General features: G+C 41.5%; 1 protein-coding gene across 21 annotated transcripts in view; it reads left to right on the top strand.

Annotated features, from left to right (window-relative positions):
• Positions 1–25,138, top strand: part of MAGI1 (membrane associated guanylate kinase, WW and PDZ domain containing 1) — a 365,853-nt gene that overhangs the window by 258,792 nt on the left and 81,923 nt on the right. For all 21 annotated transcript variants that reach the window (XM_076346597.1, XM_076346594.1, XM_076346596.1 and 18 more), the window contains exon 3: positions 14,074–14,193. In XM_076346597.1, coding sequence (XP_076202712.1) covers positions 14,074–14,193 — 120 coding nt within the window. The remainder of the gene's footprint in view (positions 1–14,073; positions 14,194–25,138) is intronic.

Here is a 25,138-nt window from a genome sequence, read left to right as displayed (position 1 = left end):
TCTGCCAGCCTCGTTCACTTTGAATGCTGCTTTACCCTGTGAGGAATTGACTTGCCCTATGTAGGTTGGACAAATTCACCTACAGTCTGAACTTCTGTAAAAGTCTCCAGGGAAGGCCAAGTTTCTGTTACTTTCAATAATAAATGAGCTTCCCATTGAGTAAAATGATCCAGGAAATAAGCTTCAGCTCCCTGTATAACGGTTGTGTGGCCTCTAATGGAGAGCTGGGAAGAACCAACAGAGTCGAGGAGACATGAATCTCTCCGAGCTGCAGGTCTTGCAATTCTAAACTCATAGAGTTGGCTCCAAGGAAGCACAAGTGTTAACGACTTTTTATGTATTTTGAAGAATGTCTCAGAGCTGTGATTTTAAAGTATACTTGCTTACAGTCTTGACCTATCTCAAGTAAAGTTCTTGTAGGTGAAAGAGAGCTACAACTGTAAGAGGAGAGGATGGTATTTCTCACAACTCACGGCAATGTTTTCCCCTCACCACGTTTTTTGCCAAATGGATGTTTGGAAATGTTAATAATTGTGTTTTCCTCTTCAACTCTGGAAGTAGCCTAATTTGGCTTAACAGTCAGAAAGAAAAAAAATAATAAAATAATAATTAGTGTGATTCATTAATCTAGAAAGTATAAAGCATAACTTAAACAAATGGCAATAGTGGTAGGAAAAATGCTATAGTGAACATTTCAAACTTTAAATTTTCTGTTGAGGTATGAAGTGACCTGAAAGGAGTGAGTGGCAGTTCATCAAGAGAATGTATATTTCCTTGTGATACTGTTTTATTGGCTCTTTCCAGTTACTAATCTCAGAATTGCTGAAAATATATGGGATAATGGATGACTGCTACACAGAGCTCTAATTTACTTTACTGCACAGTCACTGTGGGAAAGTGCTTTAGCTACTTTGGCTCTTTTGTATTGCCTCGAGTGAGAATTTTACCCATGTGTTTTGCTCTAGAAGTCATCTGTTGTTTTTCAATGTATGCACATAAACAGCTCTCGCTGCTACGCCTAAATATTGAGTCAGCAGTTCCCTCTGATGAAGCCATCACCAAGGACTGTCACATTTATCTCAACAGATCAGCATCACAGAGCTCGTAATGCTATTAACCCCAAAATGTTGTCTGCTAACCACAGAATCGTGGGACACAAGTGACCTTCTGCTCTTTCGCTTCCTAATCGGCTCTGAGCTTGGGCTGCCAGCTTGGCTGCTCTGTGCCTCCGTAACACATCTGAAAAATGGGTGCAATTTCATCTTCCCACCTTGCTGAAGGCGTTTTGAAGGCAAACATAGTGACAAATGGGAGCTGCTCAGATTTTTTGATGGATATTGGACAATTGGGTGTTCATTTTATTTTTATTTTAAATATTTTAAATGCCTGTGATTACATTATGTCACATCCATTGGGCTTTGGTCACCCTCATCCTGCGGTTGCAGAGGTAGCAGGGATTCCTCTCTGGTTCTCTTTTGCCTTTCTGCAATGCTTCCTCGACAGGGTGAGAGAAATGTTTCTTTAAAAAAAATGGTTCCAGTGTCATAGAACAATACACCACCAATCATGCTCTTGAATGTTTGAGCTTTTTTGCAATGTTTCACTTATGACTTCATCTAAGTACACATCTGTATGTCATCGTACTGAGAATTTAGACTCCTAACAGATTAATGAATGGTTAGGCTGGTAATCGAGTCTCTGATTCACCGTGTCTCGTAGATCTACTTGAAATCAGGTAAGATGTCACTAGCCTTTCTGACTGCCATGTTGCTCTGCCACTGGTTGTCACCTTTGTGAGAGCAGACGTGAAGAAAACGTGTGTTGCCCTTCACAGCCCAGCACGTCGGCATGGGCCTCTGGTGAAGCCTGGCAGTCCCGTCCTGGGACATGCAGTGCTGGGAGCTGGGACCACCAGTGCCTGCCAGCCTCGTTGCCTCCACCGGTGTGATGGGCAGCGGGGACCGCACATCACCTTAGATCAGCAGTGTCCCGAGTCAGAACCCCAGATAAGACCAAAACAAAGCTTGTTTCTTTCTTTGATCCACAAAACTTTTATCGCCTCTAGGCTGCTATCCTGCAGAAACTTGAGCACGTGTTTAATGCGAAGCATGGGAATTGGTCTTGAAGCAATTGGGATAGCCTTGAACTAAACAGGTGATTTGCAGCAAGTGCCATTAGCAGTTCTGTATCAGCATCTGTCTGGCAAAGTGGTTTCACCTATGTCGCTCATCTGAAGGACTCGGCACAGCTGTCAAAGGATAAATGCTTCACACTTTGAAAATAAGTGCTGGAGTTTAGGTTTAAACTTTATTTTTTTAGCAAGGTCTTATCTGCTATATATCATCCTTGTCCTGAAAAAAAACATTCTGTCTCTCTGATAATCACTTGAATGTCTTCTAAGTCAAATAACATACAGATACTTTTGAGAGGATCTCATCTTTGTGTTTTTCTAAAGCCTAGATCTGATTGTGTGTTTTCAGGCATTCATTTTCCAGGCGTGTACTGATCTAGTAGCGTGAGAAAGCAGATTTCTGGGAAAACTGTCTTCTCAACACCCCAGATCACATCATCCTCCACCAACCGTGTCTAAGCCGAGGAGGTAATTGTGGTTTTGAGGATTACTTCCTTATCCTCGGTGTGATGCTGACGCAGGTACAAGCTAAAACTGGTGGTGTTTTTGTTTGTCGGGAATTGGAGGCGAGACAAGGAATAGCTCATTTTGTTTGGGCTGCCAGACAGTTGCACGAGGATAATTTTTGTGTGCTGTTTATTTATGTTGGATTCAAACCAGTGACAGTGGGGACCTGGAGATACTCTGGAATTACTCGCCGCAGTGAAAGCGGGAGCTGCTGGTTTTATGGCTCCATGTGGCGTCTCTTGGCTAGTCAATACCAGAAGGGCACTGGTAAACCAGCAAATGAGTTTAAAATGGCATTTAAAATTGGAGCACTTGCAGAAAATGATTTGCAAGAAGCTAATAAAATGACGGAGTGTGTAATGTGATGGAATGATTGTTTTGTGTGAACGCAGAGCTATAAACGCCTACACAGGGACATTTAACAGAGAGAAGGTATAGCTAGAAGTCATCAGATGAAATGAAGCAAAGACCATTTAAGCCAAACGCTATGTCATTGTCCCCAGTTTAAGCACTGGAGTATTTTATAGGGGTGGTGCTTGGCTTCAGAAAGGCAGAGTAAAGCACCCTGTGGGTGTATATCCTATGAAATTCATAGGTGGTGACAGGATTGGGAGGCAAGGTTTTTATTATTTGTGTACAACTGAAAAAGCAATAAAATAAATGGAGAAGCCTGTATGCATTATCAATAGCATGGCAGTTAGCTTCGGACTGCAGAGATGCAGAGTTATGCGCTACCTAACCAGCAGGCTTACTGTACCAAGGAATGTTTTAATTAAAAGTGAGGAAAATGTATTGTAACTCGTGTTTTCGTATTTTATTGCACTTACAAAACTATAAGGATTAATAAGCTCTTTCTGTGTTAGAGCTGGGGGTGTAGAATTTACAGCAAGGGTACTGTAAATAATAAAATATTCTAATAGTTTTTATTTCAGTGAGGTAAGAGAAGAATTAAAATTAATGTATTTGTTTTCTTTTACATTTTAACTCTTCCAATTATCAGTAGAAATTAATCTGAAATTCAAACACCAATCAATTTCTCAACGTTTGGCATTTTTTCAGCATCCTGAGCAGTTACCTGATCACAACATTACAGAAAGTGAACCAGGAGAATGTTTTCAACCAGCTAAAGCGTTAGCAGTCATGAAGAACTAAAGCGTGCTGTGCATACAGAGCTACTGAAAAAAAATACAGAAATTGGTAGCAGTTAAGAACAGGTAAAATTAAGGGACAGGATCTGTAGGGAATAGTGCCTAAATGCACATATTGCTGGGTAGATTTGCTGTCTGTTCTAGTCCTTCCCTTGAGTTTTACAGTAAGTGCATCCATATGGCTTCATAACTGCGTGTTTTTATAATCTGCATACTTCTTGCTATATCTGATATGTTCGCATTTATTGGTCAGTATTGAATATGAAGCTGGAAAACTACTGGTCAGGGAGGATTTGTCAGGGAACAAGACCCATCTGAACCAAGGGTTGGTGAGTGGGCAGAGCCAAAAACTGAAGAGCCACAGGAGACTCGTGGCTTTCTGAGAGTGTGATGAGGTTATCGCAGTTGGAAGTCCATTAGGTTTATAGCATTTCGTGGCCCTGGGCTAGGGGGAGAAAGTATACCGTGGAGACAGTATCTCCAGTGTATGTTGTTCAGGGAAAAAGACTGGTTTGATGTCCTGTGGAAGTGTGATGGAATGGTGTTCTGTTTTTAAAAAAACCCTCTCTCTCAGTCTCTCTTTTCAGTAGACTGGATGTGGTCACTGAAACAAACTTCAGGCAATGCCTCAGAGATAAATGTGTAGGTTTTGTATGACTCTGTCTTTCTATGGTGGAATCTTACAGAGATTAGACTAATGAACTGATCTAGTTTTAGGCACATGCTGTTAGGTGAGGTGTTTTATTAAGACTTTTAACTGCAAATTAAAGGTCTGCTAGAAGGGCAATTAAAGTCAACAGAAAGAGTTTTATATCACACCCAACCAGGGATGACCCACATTGTGTTGTACTTACCTCGGCAGTACAAACAGCTTCGGAAGACAAACAGCAAGAGGGGGTAAGTAATCTTTGTTGAAGCAGTTGAGCTAGCGGACATCAAATAATCTCCTATTTATTACTACAGCTTTAAAGTGCGGAATATCTTTTCATGGACATATGTGCACGTACGTATGCAGGTGTCAAAAGCAAACATTGTTTTTTAATAAAAACTGAATTGAAATACTGCAGGTGTTTGGTCTGTGTTGGATAATCGGTTTATTACAAGCTTAATTACAATATCTGTTCATAGGGCGTGACTGAAGCCCTGAAGTAGAATAGAAAATAGGATACCTTGTTTTGGGGAGATTAAAATTTTTTGTATCCAAGTTTTAAAGAAAAGAAAGAAGTTTCTTCCTTCCAAGAATTGTGGCAGCTTGTGTAGTAATGTCATTGTGGGGAACAAACAGGCAATCTTGCTCCTGGGAAGATGTACTGCTAATCTCACTGAGAGACAAATTTACACATATATGGCTAACAGTAGTTTCTGATGTGGTTTTTTTGTTATTCCTTTGGTTAGAGTAGTCACATACATTGCCCAAACAAGTTTTTTTTGTTTTTTTTTTTTTATTTTAAAAACCCAAGATAAAACTGTCCGTTGTGTTCTTGTTCAGTGTATTTCTGCTTCAAGACTCCACTGCATGTCTTCCACCAAATTGGGAAATTCCTCCAGTACTTCATGGTGGGTGAAAAGGATTGTGCAATGTTTACAAACCCCTTAAGTTTTCCTGAAAAGCCAGTGAACTCAGCTTATCTGACTTGCATGGTTTTCTGTCTCTTTTTGCTCTGTGACTTGGCAATTCATCTTCCGAGGGTTTGCAGTACACTCAGTCCCGAGTGCTGTCTTGGCCCCTCATCTTTCCCAAAGCCCTCTCCTCCCAGTCTTCTGTCTCTAACATTAAGCAAAAGGTTTCAGAGTGTTTTATTTATTGCCTATTCTATTATTCTACTCAAATATGACCTACTCAAAACGTGTACCAAGCCACATGGAGATCCAATAGTTAATGAAAACCAATTTTTAATACTACGCTATCTTAAGCTCAGCCACTCTGCCAGACATGACAGGGAGCTGATGGGTGGTTTGTTTCTCAGCAGCTGAGTGCCTCTACTGACCAGTTCACAGCTTGGTTTTAATGCTAGCCCTTGACTTGTGAAACTCTCAGGCTGGGCTACACCTTCTCTTTGGCAATTTGTAGAAATCAGGTAGCTTTGCAAGTAGCCATGAAAAAGGCAGATATAAAGGAAGATATGTTGTACCTCCAGATAAACTACTTCCTATAATGTGAGAGTATAAATAAGACTGTGAGGTATTTGCTTGAAAGTGCTGTTTGCATGGGAGCGACCCTACATCCCAGGTCTCCTGTGACGTATTTCAAAGTAGATTTTAAGCACTCACACACACCCCGCCCCACCTTTGGCCTGTTGTACTTAATACAGATGTGCATATTTGTATGGAATAGTCATCTTAATCCGCGTTGTGCTTTTCCATAGCTGCTCTGGGCGTGCAGCGTAGAGCGCTGCTGTGCCTCTGCATGGTAAGGCTTGAGATGGCTGATGTGGGGCAGCCCTGAGCAAGCACTACAGGGATCAGGTTAGTTTTGGGTTGAGATAGTCTGGAGTGAATGATCTACAGGATTAAAAATAATCAGCTAATAAGGGTGCTCTGTAATTATCCAGTGTATCTATTTAATTTACCATCTTCAGCTGTAGCCTTTTCCAAGATAGACAAAATTTCTACTGAAAGTAACTATGACAATTTTTACGTAGAAGAAAGGTAGTCCTTTTGAAATAAAGGTGTGTGTCATGGTTGTAGCATTATCTAGACTTCTAAAAATGTATATGTGAGAGAAACTGAATATAAATGCAAGTATATAATCACCCTGTTAATTTACTTTCAGCTAATTTCACTTCCCATAAGTCACATACACACTTACACAAATGGCAATTTTAATTCATTTCTGTGCCAATATTTAAAAGCAGAACACTACAGCTCAATCTTGTTACTACAGCTTTATTGATTTATAAAATTACACTTTATTACACTAATCCATATATTAGAATAAAATTGTGCATAGTTACAGCTAAGGTCTTCTCGCCAAGGAGGTACGTAGTTTGCTTTTTCATCAGTAATTCACAATTTAAATTACTGGATGTCATGCTGTTGAACTCCATGAACGCAGGATTAATGGCAAACTCATTAGTTCATGAAGTTTAATCTTCTTGGTGGGTGTCCCACCTCGTGGGAAATGAGAGGGATTCGGCTGCAGGTGTCTGCTGAGGTAACAGCAATCACTCAAAGAGAGGGATTCAGAAGGCGAGCTGCTGTTATTGCGAACCCAAGAACATATATTATTTATGTTTGATTTGATGCCAGAATACTCTTTTTTTCCTTACGACAAAGCAAATGAATGCTCTGAAGGACACATGAAGAGGTTGGAACTGCATTAGCAACTGCCACACTGCAGTAGTACCATCGGTGGTACTTTCCCAGGTCAGGGAGGTGCTGCTGTATTTGAATATTTGGCATAGATCCTTAAACAGGTCTTTTTTAAGTGGCTTTGTTGGGGAGTGTGGCAGGTTTTGTACCCTTACTTCTTCTAGTCATCAGGTAATTATCAGTTTCTTTTAAATTGATATTACAGTCGAGAGCGAACCCCCTCATGCTGAATTGGCTTTGTGTAGCCACGGCATGGTGTTTCATGACACATACAAATGAGCTTGCAAAGCCCCAACGCAGCAGCAAGTTATTTTTGTCCGTTTTAATCTGTTAGACCCTGATCCTGATCTGTAGGGTTTCCTGAATCCCATTGATTTCTCTAGAATTAGGCTCCTGAAGTCCTTTGAGAGCCTGGGTCTGGCTGATCTTCTGCTATAAACCGGAAACAAACTCACTTTCTCTACCTCAAAATGCTATAAGGATAAATTATGTGTTGAAGATTATCAATGTTCTTATTTGGTCGCAGTGAAGGCCACAGGAATACCAAAATAGATTTAAAAGGGACAAAAATAACTTGCTGCCTGGAGGGTATACAAACTCCGAGCTGTTGCTGCGCGGCTTGGCTGAATCATTTATCCAGGAAGGCTCCAGGCAGTCAGTACATCTTTGAGAAAAAGGCCAGAGAGATGCAACTGGACATGGCGCCTCAGAAAAAGGGAGAGCGGCTTTTACATGCCCTGAGGGTTGACCTGCCATTGCTCGTGTGCGTGGCTGGCACAGTCCTTTGAGCAAGAGGGGATCCTCACAAACTGCTGCTGTGGGATCCAGCTTAGGCCACTTAGTGTTGCTGGAAAGGCTGGTGGGAGCAGAAGGAGATAATGACCTCTTTGTACAAATCCCTTCCATCTCCCCCTGTAGAAGAAAAATGACTTTAGACCACAGCCACGAAATGCGTTTCTCTCTGAAATGTGTCTGTAGAAAGACAGGTTTGTCTTGGCCAGCTGTTTTCTGGGTTTAATCAGTCATTCCTGCTGACCACAGTGACAGAAATTTGCTTTTAGTACTGCAGTTATCTGTGTGGCCAGGAAGAGTCAATCAACATCTGTTCCTGCACATGCATCATTAACAGAGCCGTGAATTAATTTCTAGCGACAGACCACATTCTCCTTTGGACTGAATTTCTACTCCACCACCGAGACACTTTGAATGCTTGTCACGTTCTTGTGGTTTATAGGTATCAAGTCACTGGCTAGAGAAGGGACAGGCAACATTTAAAATCCCAGAATGAGCTTCCTGAGTTTCAAGTTTCAGGAGCAAGTTGTATTTATAAGTCAAGCATGTTTGGTTTGTAACAGACTAGACCGCTCTGAAACTTCCATATCTTCATGTAGTTACAACTATAAATTACCCCTTACTCCTTACCATAGGCAAGTGGGGACACACACGTGTGTAATAGAGAGCATAACAGCGTCCAAATACAATTCCTACAACTGCTGTTGAAAAAACCCAATCAGTAGTCTTAAGTTTGGATAACCCCAGAAGTCAATAAGATGAAGTAGTTCTGTGTACAGTGTTTTCTTACAGGTAGGTTACACTTTAGTTTTTGTTAATGTAGATAAGGCTATTTCTAATACTGTGATGCAGGTAGGTTCTGCCTTAAGCTTGGCTGCTAATCAAGTCTCCTCTTCTGGAGACAGACCAGGTTTTCTGTGTCTTTTCCCTTCTCCACTTGCCATTAGCAGCTATGTGGAGTTTGTCCTGCCTTCCAGTTATCTGGCACCGTAGGTGCCAGATGCAGGAGAGCCAAAGGAGGCTCTCCAAATTATCCTGTGACATGAGGGAAGAAGGTGACCTCTAAACACTGTGCAGAGGGAAGAGGGGCTGTTTTCCTAATATGTTTCTTCCTTGGCAGCTGAAGATTTTTTCAGTGTAGGTGATGAAAGCAGTCTCTTCTTCTTGCTGAATGAAGAAAAAGACCAGTCTTCAAGAGCAATGGCAAGAACAGCATCCTTCCTTCTAACCTGCCTGCAAACAGCCTCTCAGCAAACCCCCGCAACAGTGCTTGGCGTTGCAGCTTTGGGAGTCAGTAGCATCCCTGTACGCTTCACGTTAAAACCTTATTTACTACAGTTCCATTCACCTGTGGTAACCACCAGTGACTTGAGTTTGTATAAAATATGGTTGTAGCAACTATATCATTACTCTGAGCGTACAACTCCCACATTATCTGTCATTTTAAGAGAAGCTGGTCAGTGCAGATGAGAAGCAAATGAGTTGTGGCTTGATCAGCTATATTTTGGTGGCTCACCAGATTATCATTGCCAGCCAGTGGAATCGGATAAGGAGTTTGCAGAAATCATTGCTTTGCAAAGGCGATGTAGGTGTTCTGCACTTGAGAAGTCAACTTCTAAATGACTTGCTAGGGGCTGTTTTGGTGCATGGTAACAGAATTACTGCTCAGGAACTGTTTTTTTTTTTGTTTTAACAAGAAAGTAATTGAAGTGACTACGGCCCCTTTGAAGTCTTTACAATAAGCAAAGATTCTGATTAATTTAGCAGCGGGGCATCAGTGGCTATTAACAGCTTAACATGAGGCCCTGGTAGATTGATAAGGAGCTAAACAGCCCCTGAATCACATATTAACAATCTGGCCATACTATAATTGTGGCTCATGTTGGGTAATTGTCAGCATGGTTGATAGGCAACACAACAGCAGCAGCTATTTGTCTTTTAAATGGGCACTTAAATTATTCAGAATAATAGTTCATAGTCATCAGTACATCTGAGCCACAGTCCAGTTATTCTAGGCATGGATGACAAACTTTAATTTAGTTAGCTTAAGTACAGCACTGGGCTCTGCGTGGGCAAACTCACCTGTGTCTGTAAGCAATTTCTCAGGCGGGGTGTCCAGCCCATGGTGAGATCCCTCTTCTATGGCCCAAGCATTAGTGGTGCATGAATAAACTAGGATGCAGCTAGCTTGGATGTGGTAACCAAACCAACAGCCGGGCAAACGTTTCACCTAGCATCTGAGCCACCCATGTTATATGTAGTTTTACCTCCCCAGACCAAGAGAGAAGGTAAAACCTGCAATGCTCACCTTATTTTTATTTATTTATTTTCTTAAGTCTGCTGTGGTTGCAGAAGGTTTGAGCAATTCCCCTGTGAATTTAATGTCTCTAACTAGTTCTATACGTTGTGGGACATTCTAGCCAAATAATAGTGAAAGTTTATGAACCATTAAATGTGCAGAAGGAGTCGGTAACCACTCGGTTGCTCCTCCAGTTCCTTCTTGTTGCAGCATTAGCAAATCTGAGCTAGTCACACAGTGGGGCATAGCTCAAATTAATTAGTTAAATTGCTATCTAATGGCAATAAGATTTGATGCCACTTAATATTTCAGTGCAAACATGGCAGGCAGGTTAACACATTTAAATATGATTGGCTCGCCTGTTCTAGTGGAGTATCTTAACTCCTGTTTGGGCCATCTACAGCACTCATTGTGCTCAATTAATTCTGCCATTAGCAGTGGTCTGATCTGCTATTAGCTCTGATAAAACGTACAGTCATCTCCATAGCCCTCTCCTTCAGTGATGACCATCCTGTGTTAAGGATGCTGAAATGCAATTTAAAGGGGGAGGGAGGACACACACACACTATGCTTTGTACATAATTAAGTCACATTAATGATGGGAGACTTAATTACAATTTGGAGTTTATCAGCAGAAAGCTCCAACGGTAGCTTGCAGCCTGCGATGGTGTTCGGCTGTGCACACACATGCTGCACAGTAGTCGAGCAGTTGTTTCAGGCTGTGGAAGGGCTCGGGGTGGAAGGTGCTGATTATTCTTAGCGTCCTGTGCCTGAGAAAAGTCATCGAGTTTGCTTACGCGCCTCTTGGTTTTCTTTTCTTTCTCCCTTTCTTTCCGCCCGCCCTCTCCCCCCACCCCCTTGTGAAGCAACCCTTCTGGCTTTGTTGTAAGTGTGGTTTGTAATCATTGTACACATCCCAGATGGTTCATGAAAACTCTTTGAAATGCCATCTGCCAGGCGTGTGTCCAGCCGGCAGCCTGTCATTCTGCTACAAGAAAAACGGAGGCGGGTTTTCCCTTTCCCCTGCCTTTCTGAATTGCATTCACTAACACTTGCTCAGATGTGAAGCAGGATAACAGCCCGAGCATCTGCAAGCCATCTTTGCTCTAGACAGCAACATGGAAACTTGTTGGGTTTTTCGCCTTCGCCCAGATAAGATATCCTAACCAGTGTAGTTTTTATTTTCCCTCTGTTTGTTGCTGGAGACCGACGCGAGGTGACAAATGTTATCTCTGTGATGTAATGTTTTTCTTTTACGCGGTGACTTGGTGTTTCTAATGCACTCAGCGTGTGTTGCAGGCAATCGTGCTGATAGCAAGCACATCTGCGATTTTTCGCCTTGAACATATTCAGGAAATTAAGAACACTGAGATGAAACAAATAGATCCATTAAAATGGCTAGGAGGAATTATGGCAGAGATATAATTGTCATGTCAAATAGGCAGCCAGCACTAGTAAACTGCTGACTGCAATTTCACTGCTATAAAAATTCAGAAGGAAAAAAAAAAGATTAATAAATACTTTCTGTGGGAAGATATAGATAAAGAAAAGAAGGCGGCTTTAAAAGATAAAGTAAAATGAATCCTGAAGTCCCCCGATCTTTGTGTCTCATGAATGCGTGTTGTCAGTTACTGGGAAAAAGTATGTCCCAATCTTTGTCATTCGGCTTGCGTGCCGCATGGCTCAGGGTGATGTTTGACTGATGCATTGGACAAGGCGCACTACAGAGTTTAATTCTCACTTCCATCGTGCTCCAGGCATGGGACAGCTCCAGCACATCCTTGGACATACTTATTGCTGAAGCTTTTCATTCTTCCTCCTTACCTCTTGTAGGCCTGGTTTAGGGGAACCTGGCAGGGGGCAGGAGCCACGATGCCCTGGCGAGGGTCCTCACAGCCTGAACATCGACAGCGATGTTGATGCTCAGGGAGGAGGTGCTGCGTCCAAGCTGTGCCACTTCATCCTGGGTGCCTGCATGCGCCTTGCATGCCAGGGAGGGACCTGCGTGGGCATTGCCCGCTCAGCCTCGCTGCCTGCCTTTAGATAGAAATGCAGACGCTCGGGCAGAGAGAGGCATGTGGTGCAGTTCCAGTATTTCTCTGGTCTAAATCTGTGAAAGACATCTGTCCTCTGTTACAAACTACGTGGTAAAAACCATTGTAGTCTAACTGTAAGGATTCAAGAATACAAAGAATGCAAAATTGAATCCTTTCAAATAGGAAAGAGTAATTCTGCTAGTAGGGTGAAGATATCCATCATCATTTCCATCCCCTTTTTGCTTTTCCTCCTCATTCACACAGCTCCAAGAGAAGGAATGATAGAAAAAGCACAGGAATTTATAGACTATCTGAAGGCTGATGGTAAATAATAAAAAAAGAGGGAGAGTTTCTATTTTGAAACAAGAAATGGAGGATGTTAGAGAAAGTGGATGTCTATCAAGGAAATTAATCTAGTGATAGTCTTTCAAGGGTATCACTCTGTCAAGACTGACCTCTTGAACAGTCTCTCAGATGAATAGGGCATAAGCAGACTTTCCGCTTCCCTGGCACTTGAGGAAAACATTTGCCAGATGCAGGCATGGTAAATTTATGCTCTTTCAACTTCTGAGAGCTGGAATCTTCCCAATTAGTTTCCAGAAGCTCAGCTTCTTTATACTTTCTTCAGTCCTTTTATAGAGGGTTTAAGAAATTGTATGCACTGAGAAGGCACTGCCCAGGGGCCGGAAGAGTCCCACAGAAGTGAGGAATCATGCTTCATTAAATGTTAGGTATGGTTTCCATATCTCTAAAGGTATTATTCCCAAGCCAGCAGATTGGTTGCGGCCACAGCACTCGGACACCTCCAACTCTCTAACGCTGCTCTTTCTTCTAAAGTTCAGTTTCCTGTACCATCTGTAAATCTGTCATTTATATTTAATCTCAGATGTACAGAATCCAGCCATCTCCTAGCCTCCGGAGTCGTGGAAAATAAAGGCTAGTGAACAGAAATTGATCCTAATCAATTAAGCTGTGCTCAGTGACCTAAAATGCAGTGGCCCAAGCCATCTTAGCAAAAAGTCATGAAATGACTCATCTTATACCATGCTTCAAAGGGCTGTAAATTGGTCAGAAGGGAGAAGGGTTTCAGAGCTGGCAGAGTAGCAGTGATCAGAGCCCCGTTCTCCATGGGTACTATTTAAATTGTTGAGTGCTAGAGAGAGATTCAGTGTGAATTATTACTCAAAAGAAAAAGTATTTCTTGAACTGGAATGAGCTTATAGGTGAACTTCCATGAGAAGAGTTTGAAAGTTGTCTCTTTAGTGAGCATGTGTGAACAGTGCATCAAAATTGTCTCGCGGTACTTTTTAACATTGAATAAAAACTAATAGCATAAATAGAGATAAAATATTAAGAAGAAATAAGGGAGAAAAGATCTTTATGATGTGAAAGAATATTTGGTGAGATAAAGTGACACAGAAATAGTGGAAGCTAGAAAGAAGTTGCCTTATCTGAGAATACAGATTGCAATTTTAGTGAAGTTGAAGTATGAGAGACTGTGCTAATGGCAGGAAGGTAGTTGCTGGCATATTCCCAGATACCAAACTCTTCCAGCTGTGTTTCTGCATGTGATATGAGAGATTTCTTTGCCAGAGGGTCTTTCTGGGAATATCAAAAACATTGTTGTTGGGTGGAACAACTGGTACCGCCAGCTCAACCTGTGATCTATGTCTCGTCTTGTTTTTATGTGGATTCCTAACTTCTAGCTGAACTTTAGACACTGCTCTGTGTGTAGCTCACCGAATTGTATTTTAGAGATACTGTTGGATCTTTATGATCATTTTTTATTGTCCCTTTTAAGTCTTGGTAAGAAAACAACTATATTAACGTGCTAATTTTTCCTTTCAGGCACAACCCGTCCTCCAAGAGAAGGAGAAGTGCCTGGTGTGGACTATAACTTTCTGACTGTGGAGGAGTTTCTGGAGTTGGAGCGAAGTGGGACTCTTCTGGAAGTAGGAACTTACGAAGGTATGGAGCTGTGGGCAGTGAAAAAGCACTTCAAATAACCGTGGTAGGACACCAGGCTTGCAAAACCCATGCTTGTCTTAGCCAGCTTGAGTTAGGACCTCACTTTCCATCCTAGTGCTCTACTTCTCTTTTCTCTGGGTACCCTGAGAGAAGGAATTCCAATATTGCTGTGCTTTTGTCTTTTCCCTTCAAGTTAACTACCTCAAAAGATTAACATCCGTACGCCAGGAAAATCCAGTATGAAATCCGGTAAAGAAATAGTGAGGGAAGACAGCTTGGCAGTGAATGAAAATGCATCTTTTCTTTGTATCTGCTATAGCCCATCTCCTTGGTCACTTTTTCTTCCCTCCTGCTGTCTCGCTTTCCCTTCATCTTCCCTAAATACACATCCTTCATCACCCAATTGTGTCTCACTATGCAGCTACATGATGCACTGCTTTTGGCCTTTTTTCTTCTTCTTTACTCTTGGATAATTACTTCTAACTTGGGTCATTGTGTTGACCCTTTTTACAGAACAGCTTTACAAACAACAGCACTGAGACAGCCAAGGAGCACTGAAATGTCACTAGGGTGAAAGCAGGAAAAAGATAGCTTTGAATTCCAGGAAAATGCAAGGCAAATTGGCCATATTTAGATACACAATAGGATTTGTGTAACTAAACCTGCAATCTCTATCTCCTTTAAATTGAAAACTCCTTTTAGGGTGGCTATTTATTTATTTATTTATTTCCCCCCTGGAGAACATTCAACTGTACCTCTTGAGAAGACAATGAAAAGAAACACGTTACAGGTTTGAAAGTCCTTCCAGTGTCCTTCAGTTCATTCATGTCGTATTTCCATTTGCAAGAAGTTAAATGGGTCTTGTTGTAATTACAAGAAGTTGAAAAAGCATTATTCTTGCAGCTGTTAGTAAGTAACATGAAATACATTTAAAACCATGAACTACACACAAATAGCTGATAGTCTTTGAAAAGTAGTCATCAAATATGAACAAAAAAGATTGTGACATGTGGTTTTGGTTTTCAAGCTCTAAAAAAAAGTCCTGAAACACTGTTTGTTTAGTCTGCTTCTTTGAAAACTCTCTGTAAGGTCACCTTTAAACCTCGCACTTATTCCCAACTGCAGACAATTGCAGTGTCAAACCTGGTTTGCATGAAGATGCTAAATGTATAGTTTGGTTTCACTCTTCCACCTCTCAGAGCTGATTAGCTCCATCAGCACCAATGCTAACGTTCCAGCAGCAGCACTTCTCCAAAATGAGCTTTTTCCTCTCCATGTTTCTAATTATAACACTAAATTAGTTTTCTTTGTCATGGTGCTCGAAATAGATCAGCTGAACTGCCTCGCCATTACTTCCTGATCGTACTTGTTCTGGTGACCTTTCCACTTGGAAAGACAAAATGGGTAACTGGCTGTAAGCTGGCTCCTGGGACTTGCTGGGAATTAGTTTTCAGGAAATGCTGTACCCATCTGGGACAGTTATAACATGGTCATTTCATTGCTTATGTGATTATATGCAGTAGCAGCTAAATTGTTTAGATTTCATGGGTTGCTCTTTTGAGTAGCTGAAGATGAGGTTGATTTCTCAGAAGTCTAATGCGTATTTCATTTCTGTGGGTGATAGAAGCGTCTGAACTTTAAAGGAATAATTTGTCAGAAGTGCTGAGAAGCCTCTTTCCCCGTTGACATCAGTGATGCTGGTGCATAGTGGTTCTGGAGAGCTGGCCCATGGAACTAAAAATCAATAAGAATAAAGCAAATAATGATGATGCATGTGTGCACATACGCATCAAGACACATTACTATTTGATTGTAATGTGAAATAAATAAAGTTAATTTTTCACTTACAGCTTCAAGAAATGATTTTGCTGCCTTCCGAGATTTCTTTAATGGCTTTGTTGTACTTTTTTTGGAAATCTTATTTTACAGCTGTATTGATCAAGACAGTGTTGATCTTAATTAGATCTTGGGAGATGGTGTGATTCAGACTCAATGCTGCAATCACCAGCATTTTTGTCTGTAAAAAAACCCCAATCTGCCAAAAAACCCAGACCACAAAGTAAGTTAGACTTCTAATGTCCAAGTCTTTGTTATTGCCCAGCTTTATAGTCTTAGATTAATTATAATTTGTTTTATGCTGCATTTTGCTACCGCCTTTTTTTTTTTGAAAAATGTACCATCATGATGAAGTTGATTATATTTTTGACCCTGCTAGTGATGGTTTATTCTAAACCAGAGGGATGGAACCCAACAAAAGGAAACAATCTTCTATTTCTCTCTGGAGAACAATAAAATAATACCTTTAATGCATGGCTTTTATTATTAATAATGCCACCTATTGTACGGAGTAGGAATCAAACAATTGCAAAAATAGGGTTGCTTTTTATTACAGTGTAATTAGGTGATTTAGAGATGAAGGAAGGGGAATGCTAGGAAATGGAGAGTAGTGATGTCAAATGGGGAAGTTTTCACGTGCCCAGCAGCCACAAGCTCATGCAGGCTGGTGGTTTGGGGTCAGGGTGGTCCTGAGGTGCCTTCTGGCCCTTAATTTCTAAGAATCTGAATGTGGTATGGGGGGGAGATGGATGGATGCTCTGTGTTTTTGTGCTGTGTTTCAGCAGCTGGAGAGGAAGTCTGACCTAAATGATCAGGATAAAGTTCTGGCGTCACTGGATGACATTTGTTTGCCTCTGGAAGGCATAAAGCCACCCAGATACTAGCACTGTCGTTGGGAAGAGCCTTGCAGGAGAACACGTAACACAAGCATTTGTTTAGTAACAGTTACTGAAGAGAACTGGGGAGAAAGATTAAGAAACAGGGAGCCATCAGAAGAGCGGCAATACACAGGACTTTGATGCTGATACGGATACTATTGATTTGGAAAGAATAAAGAACAAGCAGAAGCAAACAGTTGGAAACCATAAAAGAGTAGGAGTGTGCAGCAGGTTTTAAAAGAAAAACCTGGGTTTTGAAAGTGCTTTAATTGCAAAGCAAGAAACTGCAAGCTGAATAGGACAAAAAAGGTGTTGCCTATCTACTGGGCTGCATAATGTGTCATTATTATTTCTTCTGGTGCGCTGCAAATAGGTTCCTCTGGGCAGTTTTTGATTCACATCCCGGTGAATGCAGAGAGGGCATGGCAACTGCTTTTCTGGTCACCTGTCACCTTTCTGGTGTGTTCCGCACCCAAAATGCTCCAAAAATCCTGATCAGGTGGGAGGGGATGTTTGAAAGCCTTAATTCCTGAGGTTTTCAGTTCCAGTTTTAACATGCTGCTTTTTAACCATAAAGCCTATAAAGTTCTTTTTTCCCCTAATGAAAGCTACATGTTGATCCCATGAACCCAGGAGCTGGAGCTGAAATCCTGGAAGACCTGCCCAAAGCTGCGATGCTGCACCAGCATTGGTGGGTTTTGCACCATGTGCATGCTGGTAGAGCTGCACGCAACACGCTCAAGCCAGTTAGTAATTCCCATTGACAATGCTCATTAGGAAGGAAAAATCTTATTAGACTGCACATTATCTAGGCTTTCTAGTGGATAGGAAACCATGATAATTGTAATCTCAGGCATTTATTGACTGATCCTTCAGGGCATAAAATACTGATGGATGCATGGAAGTAATTGTGTAGGTTACTAATTATTTAGCAATTACTTCTGCATTTGAATTGCAGGCTCTCACAGGGACCCCAAGGGAGGTCTGTTTTGAGCAGAACCACAACTTCTAGGTTTTATTCCCATTTCTTCCGCAGCTGCTGAGTGGCCCTGGGCAGATCAGGTAACTGCTCTATACTTCAGGTTACTGGCCTGGAGAATATTAAAACAACACTTACTTCTCTCTTCATTAATATTTCAGCAGATATCCTGTGCCTGCAGATATGTGCTATCACAAATAGGAGGGAGAGACTAGAAGCGATGCTATTTCAGAGGGCCGTGCTGAATGCAGCAGCGGAGATGGGTGGTGTGCAGAGACGCGCGGGGACATTAGCATGGTGGCTGAATTTTAAATGGGGATGGCTGTGTCGCCGGGGTCTGGCGAGGCTGTATTAATGCATGCCTGCCCAGCACTTAGTGATCCTCAGAAGAAAAAGTGCTGCACTTTATAACATGTGAAAGGTTATTACATTATAGTGTATTATTGTCAAGGCATCATCTTTCATTCTCAGGACAAGTGTTATGTGATTGCCAAGAGAAGTAATAAGTAATCTGCATTAGTCTCATGACTAAGATGTAATGGGGTGACTTGCTAACATTTTTAAAGTGTATAAAACTAGTTACTGTAGACAGGGTCTCCAATTGTAGTACTTAATGAGTGTAATAAATTACCTTAATAGTGCAGTTAGAATTTCAGCTGAAGTAGAGAGGTGTATTCAGCAACATGCTTCAAATCAAGATGCCTTTAGCCTAATTTATCTGATGTGCTAGCTCTCCTTGGGTTTCTCTGCAGCAGCCCCACTCCCCCAGCTGCTTTAGCAAAATGGCTGGATTCTCTTTGCTGCTCTTCTGGTGTCTTTGCAGCCTGTGGGTCTGGCCAACTTGGTACAACCTTGAAATGAGAGCTGTGTCTGTGGCATGCAAAACATGGCAGGAAAATTGGGTGAGTAAGGGTGGCAGATGCTGGGGATGCCCATGCAGCGGAACAACATGTTCCACTTAATAAGATAAGATCCGCTTATTAATGTCTCCATACTACAGATTGACTCAATAAATCATAATGGCTCCTTTAGCACCATTATAATGTATCATGTCGAATATCCACTTATTAACATCTGTGCACTGCAGAAAGATTCCTGTTCTATCTTTGGCTGTTATACTCTGCTTTCTTTTTTTTTTTTTTTTTTTTTTTAAACCCACTAGTAAGAAAAAAAGACAACACGTTCTTGTGTATGTACACAATTATCAGTGTTAAACATGAGTGCTGCTATACTAAAGTATCATCTGATAACAATGCTTCATTCTACAAATGGCTAAAGTAGTAGCTAAGTAACTCTCTCTAAAAGCAAATATTCAAATATCTGACAGGGTTTTAGAGTGGTTTTGAATTTCCCGTGGCATCCGTGATTGGCTTCTCTCTGTGCAATTTCAGTAAGAAGTTTTCCAGTGTGAGCTCTGTCTGAAATTGTTCATTAGCAGTCCTGCTTTTCACTGTTTCTCGATGCATCTTAGAAGACAAACCTTAGGGGAAGAGGTTGTTCCCAAACAGCTCTGGCAAAAAAGGATATGATGAGTTGGTTGTTTTTTTCCTAAGTTAGATTTCAGGTTATTTTAAGGCATTATTTACTCTCTAACCACGGTCTGATGTATTGAAGGCTGTTCGTAGTAGTCCATTGATAGATGGCAGCCAGGCACATTTCGGCACTGTTTCTTGGTACTGGATGTGCTCGGGACTGTCTCTAGAATTGGCTACTCCTCGCTGATGTTATCCAGCTCCCTTTGCAGCTGGGCAGCCCTTCTGCTCCAGGAGGCAGCCCAGCCTCTGCAAGCGGTGCCATTTCCCTTCCACTGCAGAGCTCGCCCCGCGCTGCGAGCTGTGATACACATGCCACCGCCTTCCGGAGAGGCAAGGTATTAATGGGACACATCCTTGTGGTGGGGGTATATATATAAATATTTCAGTATTTGCAAGAAGAAGAGTTGTATATTGCTATGGCTTAACATCGCATTTTCTTGATTCCTAAAGCCTTGTGCTAGGTAGGGTGTGTTCCAGCTGCTTCTCCTGTGTTCTCTGTATATCCCATGCACAAGCACATGCTTGGTTATGTTCCCTATGATTTTTTTTGTCTATTTGCATGTGGATATAACAGTTGTTCTAATATAGCTGAGTTCAGGAAACACCCTGAGCTTCCATAGCCATCTCGTGCCCCACACTACCCCAGTCTTACTGCTTATGTGTTACTTTAAGTATCTTTGCTTTGTTTTGGCTCGTTAGAAGTTTTCCATGCAGAAAATGTGCTTGGACGCAGGTGTACATGAGTGTTAACAATAGCATGTGGCAATACCTAGTGATATCTCGACATGGGAAAAATCCGAATAAATGAGATGGATTTGATCTGTAGGTGACTTTCTGCTATGCTGTCATTGCCTCTAAGGACACTAATTGGAGTATATGTTAAATTTCAGACGTAAATTGAAATGTGCATATTGTAACATTTTGATTAATTTAACAAGAAACCCAGACTGATCTGTCAGTTAACCTCACCATTAATAACTGCAAAAATTGACAGAGAATCTATTATTTAAAGCATATTGGATTTGCATATATTGCAGGTTAATTTCTCTGAGATCTCCTTCCTTGCCTATGTTTTGCTTCCGATCCAGATGCTGTATCTGCGGCCGCCTCCCGGTTGCCTGGATACTCTGAATTTCCTCAAGGCAATTGCTAATCAATGTGCAGTTGCAGCTAGGTGAATCCCACAGACAGCAGCCAGATCTGTCATCTAAATGTAGAAATCTGTAGCAGAATGTGATCTGGGAAGAGAACAGACAAAACACTGTAGCAGGAGCTCTGCTCCCAGGAATCAATTCATCCTGTGCTAATCAGACACAAGCACTGTTGCTGGATTAGATGAGCAGAGGCTCTTCTGCTAAAATTAAGGGTCAATTGTTTTGGTTCTTGTACAGTGCAGAGAAGAGCAGCTGCATCTCGGTAAAGAAAACAATTACATTAATAATTACATTTAAAGTCTTCGTGTCAAGGCCTTGCTTAATTTTGCTGCTTATCTCCAAGTCTCTTTCCCAAAATACCCATTTGCATCAATACGGTAAGCTACGAACTGCTTTTTAAAACGTGAGCTGTTAATGGAGTCCTTGTGAACACAGAGTGGTGGCTTTGAAGATCAGATGCACTTCTCGTGCATGCAGGGTCCTCTGTGCTACGCAGAGGCTTTTGAGTTTCTTGGGTTTTTTTATAATTGCAAAACTATGCCTCACAGTAGGCGTCGGTAAATTCAGAACTGCAAGAACTCTGCTCAGTACTTTCCTGAGAGACAAATGCACTCCCAGTCCCAGGCCTAATCTCTTCACACCAGAAAAGCAAGACAAATTCTCCTCCTCCCAAAAAAAGATAATAGCTACAGCAAAGCCAACACCTACAGATTAAAGTAACTGAAATTTACGGTTTAGGACCACATTCTTCAATTGGCATTGTACCGTGAGGATTAATGCTCAAGCTCGTGCTTGACCTTGCACACAGCTCCTCTGCCTTCTTTCAGCTCTCCATGTGGCTCTGCTGCCCTGTCCCCACGCCAGCAGCCTCCATGGTCTCATCTTCCCTCTCTGCAAGGTGAACCACCTACTGTCATATCCATTCCATTTTAGACCCTTTTAGATTGCGTCTCTGTTCTTGTGCATTTCTGCACATTCCAGAAATAGCATCTTGGATGGATGGAGGCCTTTCAACTTGAATTGAATTGAATGGTGATTGACAGAAATTCTTATGGATTAGATTCTTAGTTATTTTACTTAAGGGTAGCTAATTGGTGTATTTTCGTGTATTACATTTCAAATTCCAGGTCACATAAAAAACTTAAGGTTGTCTGTGAATTTACTACCCATCAGGGAAATATTCAATAAGACTGTTTTGTTATTTTGAAATATAAGAAAAGTTTTCCATTACCACTAGCTTTCTAAAACGTAAAAAGAAAGTTCTCTTGGCTGACAGCATTTCTTTAATTTGTAAGCTGCAGGACAGGGTAGAAGCTGCTGTAGATTGCTTTCATTGATTATGATCGCTGCTTGAATTGGCAGAGGAAGAAGTGTTATGACGATGAAAACTTGTCTTATTGTTGTTATTAGCTGTTTCCAAAGTCTAATTACTGTGCGTGATGCTAAAATGTGTAATCTGCTGACACTCTGAGATAAGGAGATGAAAAGAAATCAACTCATTCCAAATAGCTATTCTGGGTTTTTTTCATTATTATTGCTATTTCTGTGCACTCTCCTGAGTGACACTTTAGAGTGCATGGATTAAGTCATGGTTTTGGCTGTAAAAGCTGCCATCAAACTTTGGTTGTGGTTAAATAAGCTTTAAGCACCAAGGGACTGAATAAAATAAGGGTTAGTGAAAGGTGATGACAAGGAATTCAGTTAATGGCACGTGCATCTGCTGAGTGAAGGCATTGTTATTAGCTATTAATTTGGTTGCTGTAGGCAGGATCCAAATGTGACTGAGAAGAGGGTAAAGCGTAGGGGCCCGGTTCCCATAGGAATCTGACATGGGAAAGTGCCGTTTCTGCCATGCTGGATGCTTCAAAGCGGGCATTTCCACAGAAAAGTAGGGGTTTTCCCGCTGTCTTCATCAAGAAATCTCCTTCGTCTGGGAGATGGGCTGCTCTTTTCCAGCGTTGAGACATCACGTTAGGGACACAGTCCTCGGAAGTTTTGCAGAGCTTCACTTGAGCCGTTGAGGGAGCTCTGCACCCTGGGGAGTCCTGCCCTGACTACTGTGCTGCCTTTAGAAAATGTTTTGGGATCCTCTGGGATGACAGATGCTTGTGTATGCACATGTAACATGCTGTTAATAATTAGAGCTGATTGGATATTCAGTACAAATTACACTGGCTATGAAGTTAGCCCCTTCTTTAGGCTTACAAGTGGCTCACAAAACACTGTTAAAGCATATTTTTAAATGTATGTTTTTTCATAAACATTGACAGATTTAATTTGAACAAATGATGTCGAGTCTGAGTGTTTTAAAACTCTTGCTGGGCTGTTCACTGTCAGTTGTTAATGGTGCACGTTTGGATCTCTGAGTCACAGGGTAAATATTTTCTCTTTCTAATTTCTAGGATTAAACATGAGTTTCAATGATAATTTTAAGTGCCAGTCCCTCCTAATGGTGTGTCTGCCCCCACGCCTGGGCCTACGTGCCATGTCTTCAAAAAGAACTGCTTAGAGAAGAGAAATAGGTCTGACTGCATCCAGCAAACATGAGGAAAAGAGAGTATTTCCATTATCTCTCATTCTCCATGTCACCTGGAAGCTGGGTTGGAGCTTTCTTTTGCAGTTTTTCATTATGAGCTGGGTTGTTTCCCAAACCTGTATGTCCTTGTGTGAATCTGAAGGAAGAGCTGTGATTTTTTGGAATATTGACTCAGGCTGAATCTGCCTTCTGTGGAAGAAGAAGAAAAGTTCAGCCCCACTGGCTGCGTTTCTGCAAAACAAAACACATGCAGAGCCGTGCTCAGTTTCAAATTCATATTTGCTCTTTGTATCTGTTCATATATACTTGTAGGGATCCCTCTAAGACAGCACACTGTGTGGGCAGAAAATAATTATTCATTGGTAGTAGTACCAACAACCATGGTCGGTTTGAAAAGTGACTAATGATTTTGGTGTAGGCAAACCTGAAATACTTTAAAGAAGCCTTTTTTTCTGCTGAGGAACAGCTCTCCGTGAACTGTTAGGAACTCCAGCCTTGCTTGTTGCTAGAGGAACTGAAAAGGAACAAAACTCAAAGATATAATCATATATTTCTCTGTAATTGGAGGAGGGATGGTAACATCTGTGCTCTGTTCTTGTCCAGGAGAAATAAAAATCCACACTAGCAACATCTATATATCCCTTTCATTCACTTTGTTGCATCCATCGCAAAAAAGATATAACCATTTACAAAAGGCCTGAAATAAATTTTGCTCAAAATAGTGATGTGCAGTGCCATAAATAAAAGCTGTTCTCACTTATATAGCACACACATGGATACCTCTGCTTAGCAGTTAACATGCTTAGAAAACACACATTTTCTCTGTAAAAACAAACAAACAAAAACCCATAAAAAAACCCTAAACCCAAAGTGGCAGCATTCTTCGGGAGAAATGCCGAAGAGGATGGGATGGGAGCAGGGTTGATTATCCTTTTTCTGCCCACCTACCTTTGTATTTTCCCTTTGCACTCTCTCTCCCCCATTCCTCCTCTTTTTGTATAAAATAGTCCTGCAGTATATAGAGCATAAGAATCATTTCTCTAGCAGCGACTGCAACCTGCTTGAGGAACCTCCATCCCCATTAGAGGCTCTTTCCAGAAGAAGTAATTTCCTTCTCCCTATAAATTATGCATCAATGTACATTTAAGATTCTGAAATGATGAACAGAAGATGAAAGCGTTGCGGAGTGTTGCTGCTCCTATGGAGCTGAATCCACGACATTGTATACAGGCTCGAACACACCTTGTTAAGACAAACCTGCACGTGTTGCTGTCCTAGTACTCCGGCTGTAAAAACGTGGAGATAGGAGCTCCTCCGACTTCTCCAGCCTCAGCTCTGTAAGAAAGACTTTTTCTCCTCCTGGAAGGCAGTGAGTGGGAAAGATAGCAACGTGTGTCCAAACTGGTCTTCCCAGGTGGACTCTGCCAGCCTGAGCCAGGATGATTCCTGGTCTCCCTTGCTCCTGATATGTCCGGAGACCTTCCAGAGTCTCAGGTTGAGATCTGCGAGTGCTGGGGCGTGCGTGATCCCTGTGGCCTTACCCTAAAGCTGACAACACGCACAGCTTCGGGGTTATAAGGGGCTTAGATGCTCTAAAGGGAAAAGCAGTTCAGTCAGCTAAACAGGAGTTGAGATAAACAACTGGTACTTCCAAACTGAAATAAGGATATGTCATTCTGAACCTCGAGTGTGTGATGGCTGAGCAGTATGAAATACGTCGGGTGAGTGGAACTACTGCATCCAGCAGTGGGGCAGGTCAATGCAGAGCTGCTTAGCTAACTTTAAACTCAGTGTCATCGCTCAGTGTATGAATGATGTTGGCTTCTGCAACAAAAATACACGTGCATATGTATAAAAATAAATGAAAAAAAAAATGCTTTTTAGCACAGATGAGGTTTTAAAGTGCCTTTGCACAATCTGCCCTTGGCATGTGGTTTCCATCTAGTGTAACAGGGGTAATAAAGGGGCATGTACGCTTTCTGGGGAATGGATACTAAATATATAACATCATTAGGTACTGAAAAATT

Source organism: Aptenodytes patagonicus, chromosome 8 (genome assembly GCF_965638725.1).
Source record: "Aptenodytes patagonicus chromosome 8, bAptPat1.pri.cur, whole genome shotgun sequence".
NCBI lineage: Eukaryota > Metazoa > Chordata > Aves > Sphenisciformes > Spheniscidae > Aptenodytes > Aptenodytes patagonicus.
This window is presented reverse-complemented; position numbering and strand designations above follow the sequence as displayed.